At 39.1% G+C, this 5707-nt stretch overlaps 1 protein-coding gene across 1 annotated transcript; it reads right to left on the bottom strand.

Moving 5' to 3' along the window:
- Positions 1-4090: 4090 nt before the first annotated feature.
- LOC105117661 (uncharacterized) lies at positions 4091-4798 on the bottom strand. Its single transcript, XM_011015398.1, has one exon. It carries the CDS (start codon positions 4796-4798, stop codon positions 4091-4093), a length of 708 nt encoding a protein of 235 aa, XP_011013700.1.
- Between the last annotated feature and the right edge of the window lie 909 nt (positions 4799-5707).

Below are 5707 nucleotides of genomic sequence, written 5' to 3'. Positions count from 1 at the left end.
TAATGGGTTACCTACCTAGATGGTCACATTGTAATGGGTCACCTGCCCAGTTGGTATATTGTAATGGGTTACCTACCCAGATGGTCACATTGTAATGGGTCACCTGCCCATTTGGTATATTGTAATGGGTTACCTACCCAGATGGTCACATTGTAATGGGTCACCTGCCCAGTTGGTATATTGTAATGGGTTACCTACCCAGATGGTCACATTGTAATGGGTCACCTGCCCAGTTGGTATATTGTAATGGGTTACCTACCCAGATGGTCACATTGTAATGGGTCACCTGCCCAGTTGGTATATTGTAATGGGTTACCTACCCAGATGGTCACATTGTAATGGGTCACCTGCCCAGTTGGTATATTGTAATGGGTTACCTACCCAGATGGTCACATTGTAATGGGTCACCTGCCCAGTTGGTATATTGTAATGGGTTACCTACTCAGATGGTCACATTGTAATGGGTTACCGACCCAGATGGTCACATTGTAATGGGTCACCTGCCCAGTTGGTATATTGTAATGGGTTACCGACCCAGATGGTCACATTGTAATGGGTCCCCTGCCCAGTTGGTATATTGTAATGGGTTACCGACCCAGATGGTCACATTGTAATGGGTCACCTGCCCAGATGGTATATTGTAATGGGTTACCGACCCAGTTGGTATATTGTAATGGGTTACCTACCCAGATGGTCACATTGTAATGGGTCACCTGCCCAGATGGTATATTGTAATGGGTTACCTACCCAGATGGTATATTGTAATGGGTTACCTACCCAGATGGTCACATTGTAATGGGTCACCTGCCTAGTGGAAAAATATGAGGATTTTTTTTTAATAAGACATGATAGGGCTCGAAGGAGCATTATTCAATAGATGAAAGCTCGAAGAAAATGAGGGCTTGGAGGCATACTCAAAAGAAGGTGGGATAGGAAATGCACTACCTTTGATGGTCGAGGGCTCGAAGGCGCGCTAAAAAATAAATAAGACGAGGGCTCAAAGGCGTGCTCAAATGGAGATAAGACGAGGGCTCAAAGGCGTGCTCAAATGGAGGTATGATAGGAAATGCACTACCTTTAATGGTCGAGAGCTCGAAGGCGCGCTTAAAAGAAGGTGGGATAGGAAATGCACTACTTTTGATGGTTGAGGGCTTGAAGGCAAGCTCGAATGGAGGTAGGATAGGAAATGCACTACCTTTGATGGTCGAGGGCTCGAAGATGCTTTCGAAAAGAAATAAGACAAGGGCTCGAAGGCACGCTCGAATGGAGGTAGGATAGGAAATGCACTACCTTTGATGGTCGAGGGCTCGAAGATGCTTTCGAAAAGAAATAAGACAAGGGCTCGAAGGCACGCTCGAATGGAGGTAGGATAGGAAATGCACTACCTTTGATGGTCGAGGGCTCAAAGGCGCGCTCGAATGGAGGTAGGATAGGAAATGCACCACCTTTGATGGTCGAGAGCTCAAAGGCTCGCTCTAAAAGAAATAAGACGAGGGCTCGAAAGCACGCTCGAATGGAGGTAGGATAGGAAATGCACTACCTTTGATGGTCGAGGGCTCGAAGGCACGCTCAAATGGAGGTAGGATAGGAAATGCACTACCTTTAATGGTCGAGGGCTCGAAGGCATGCTCGAATGGAGGTAGGATAGGAAATGCACTACCTTTGATGGTCGAGGGCTCGAAGGCGCGCTCGAATGGAGGTAGGATAGGAAATGCACTATCTATGATGGTCGAGAGCTCGAAGAAATGCTTGAAAAGAACTCAAAAGGAGGTAGGATAGGAACTGCACTACCTCAGGAGTGGAAAATGAAAGGTAGTGGAAAAATAGAGAGATTTTTCTAGTGGCCTAATTCTCATGGGCAGCCTGCCCAGGTTGAAAAATTCTCAAATGTGAAAATTTTTCAAAAGTAATTTCAATGTTCGCCATTTCAAGTTGGCCTTCCACTTGATGGATTTCGTTAGAATTTTCTCTAATAAAAATTTACAAAACTCATTGTCCAAGGTCTCAAAGTTTAAATGATATGCATGCATCTTTACCTAATTTGAAATATAGGCCCCCATTTCTTCTTAATCTTCTTGTTGCTAGGTTGGTGAGATCTTGTTATCTGATTTGAGTCATCTTTGTCGTTTAGCTTTCTAGCCCACTTGAGTTGGCTCATATAAGTTTATTTCCAAATTTAATTGTATAACTCAGCATTTGTGGTGCCCATCGTGACCCACTTGTCTGCTAAAGATTTTCTGATTCGTCAAATAATTTAAGAGGATCACTCATTACTCCTCGTTTCACTGCTAGAAACATTCGGTGTCACTTGCTGAAAGGATCAAGCTGTCTTCTGTAAACCAAAATGCCCCCTTGTCTGGTTAAAGGAAATTACCATCTCCTTTTCTAGAAGTTTTCCTTTTAAACACAATGTTGCCCCCTTGTATTGGTTATTGCCTCTAAGTGTGCTCTCTTAGTGATTTGGACAAATAATGGTTCTAAGAGGTCATTCTCTCATATCTATCCTTTTTTCTGTTTGGTGAAGGAATATGGGTCTAGAATGAATCTTGAAATCTTGATCTTGCATTTTGAAAACAAAAAATTATTTCGATGTGAGTCTAAAACAATTTGCTTTTGAAATCTTGCAACTCCTTGGTTATTTTTCTTTCTTGGAAAAGAGATTATTTGTTCTTGTGTTTGGCAATGCGGTCTTCGGTGAAAATATGTCATGATATTATGACCTTTTGCTTTTATAAGTTTTCAGAGTGGAGGGCTCGAGAAAAAGCTCGAGGTTTTGTATGAGAAGAATTTGTCTCTTTTTGCACATTTATTTTTATCAACATGAATAATAATGAATCTTATGAAAAAGTATTCTTTGCATTTTGAGAGCATTGTTTATTGTTCTAGGTTGCTTGCTTGCTTGATTAGAAAGGACTTCTATAGGCACGTAACGTAGGCTGTGGTTTTTGGCTATGAAAGAAAAGGATTCATAAGGCTCAAAGAGTGTTTCAGGGCTTCAAAGACTGAGAATCACTATTAGCAGTTTGACTATTGATGTCATTCATATTTTCTTTTGCCGCTCTTCTTTGATTTGTTGCTTCTTTTTTTTCATTGCTTTGCTTATAGAGCATACTCACTTTATCTTGGTTATCACTTTTTCTTGTGATTTGGGCATGCCCCCTAGCATTTGAGTTTCTTGAGCTTTTTTGACTTTTGGCTTTCTCACAGCTTTATCATCTTTCTTAATAATTGAAATTTCACTTGCCCCCAGTATGGGGTGTGATCCTAGTCGGGATTTTTTTTCTATGAAAGAAAAAATTATTCAGGCTCAAAAAGGGTTTGCAAGGGATGTATTTATTTAGAACGTGAAAGGAAATAACAAAGATGGCCTTTCCTCATTTCAAGCGCAAGTAGCTATGATCAATAAACTTTGACCTCGTATGGTATGATGGTTTATTCTTTGCAAAGATGCATTTCATGAGTTATGAGCAACAAGTTCACTATATACCATTATTCATACATTTTTAAAAAACACATGATTCAAGAGTAATGGGGTAAAGGTGTTTATTCATTTTTTTTTTGTTTATAATTTAGTCACCTCAATGATGGAGTTGCTTCATTCACTTGTCATTCTAAAAGCAGAATGTCAAAAATATCATTTTTGAATAAACATAAAATTACTTTTCGAAATCAAAATGCTAGATCAATTTTTCAAAACTCTAATAGGGAAATTGATTTTGGTAAGAATAATGAATTGAATCTATGAGATTGTGCAAGGCTTCAAAAATGTGTTTGTGAGTCTTTACAAGAAAACTCTCTCAAGAAAATGAATAATGCTTAGTCATAAACATGATTGAATGACAAACTCATTATTTCATTGAAACTTTGGAAAAGAAGTTTAACAACAAAGAACTTATGTCAACATCTTGGGCTATGAACACTAGCATGATAACATATAAAGGGGCTAAACATTTAGCGATCATTGATTGGAATTTCTAGAATCTTTCAATCATTTATTCTTCTCGACAAGGGCATCTTTTCAACAATTAGTTGAGGCCATATGTAAGAACAGTAAGTGCCTCGGCAACCCCCTTTAATGTCTTTTTCTTTTTCAGTGAAACCGTTCTTTTTCAGTTGGATAAGCAATTTTACCTAATCCAATGGCTTGTTCAATTCCCTCAGCTATAACAACCAGGTCAGAGAAATGTTGCACAGAGCTTCTAACCAAGTATTCAAAGTACGAAGCTTTAAAGGTGTTGGAAAATAAAGCGATCATCTCTTTTTCCAACATGGAAGGATTAACTTGTGCAGCTACCTCACTCCATATTCGAGCGTATTCCCTTATGGAATCCTTGTTGTCCTTCTCCATAGCTTGCAAGCTTAACCGATCAGGGCCCACGTCTATATTGAACTTATATTGCCTCATAAAGGCATCCACTAAATCCTTCCATTTTTTAACCTTGGTATTGTCCAATCGCATATACCAAGTGAGGGAAATGTCACTCAAGCTGTCTTGAAAGAAATGAATCAACAGTTTCTCATCATCAACTACTTCAACCATTTTGTTGCAGTATGCTTTGAGATGAGTTATATAGCATTGAGTTCCCGTATATTTGATAAATTCTGGCACTCTAAACTTTTTAGGAATGACAACGTTAGGCACCAAACACATCTCAGCAGCCTTTATAGGATAATATAGGTGAATTCCCTCAAATGCCCTCCTTCTTTGTTCTAAGGCAATGAATTTGTTTAGTTCATCTTCTTTCACTACCTTGTTTTTTTTAGATTGCTTTATTGTAAGGTCAATGATAGATGACATTCTTATGGGATATACTGGTTGAGCAAATTGGAAATACATAGCCTATTGAGACACCTCATTTGCCCCCAGATTCTGTGGATTTCCGAGCATAGGTTTAAGTTGAGCTGTAGATTTTGCTTCTTCTGGTTTAGATCTTCAGGCCTATTCAAGTAGGCTAGTAAGCTTTGTGACTTCTTCTCTAAGACTTTCCGTCTCTTTTCGGTGTTGGGCTTCCAACTAGGCTTTTTCTTCGTTTTCCATTTGTTTTTTTTCACAATCAAGTGTTATAAGCGTGTTTCGATGGGGGACCTATATTTCACCTGGAGTGCAATATTATGACAGGTCATAATTGTATGTTCAAACATGCATGAAGATGAATACAACATATTGGATATGGATTTGCCTTTTGGAGGGTGACATAATGATCGGTATTTTTTAAATGTGTGGTCAGATTTGAATTCGATATTCATTGCAATGCCGAGAGGAGATCTGTTTAGCTTTTGGTCATTTGAGCTTTCAGCCACATTCTTGGTGTCTTTCACTAAACATCTAATATCTTTGAGTAACGGTATCTCACCGACATCCAGTCTAAAGCAGTCTCCCTCGGTCATTTGCAAGAATTCAAACTTGAGTCCATGCTCAATAATTGTTGTCTTAGGAATAACAGTCATTATGTCACCCAAAAGCCTTGTAATAATGATGCTTACACGTTTAAGCTTTATCTCAGTAAAGTTATGCAGGGATCAACCTAAAGATAGGTTTTAATCATTAAATGTTTCAGGTTAATTTTGCTATCTAGTCTCAAAGGTCTTTCGCATACTCAGTGATCACCCTCAAAAGGTTGATATGAGGTTTACAAGCAGTGTGAAGATAGAGGCCCTGAGTAATATCAGTTCGGCATATCAACCACTATCGAGCAAACAATCATGC

The sequence above is a fragment of the Populus euphratica genome, unplaced genomic scaffold (genome assembly GCF_000495115.2).
Source record: "Populus euphratica unplaced genomic scaffold, PopEup_1.0 scaffold1453.1, whole genome shotgun sequence".
Classification (NCBI taxonomy): domain Eukaryota; kingdom Viridiplantae; phylum Streptophyta; class Magnoliopsida; order Malpighiales; family Salicaceae; genus Populus; species Populus euphratica.
Note: the sequence above shows the minus strand (reverse complement) of the source record. Positions and strands in the feature narration are given on the sequence as shown.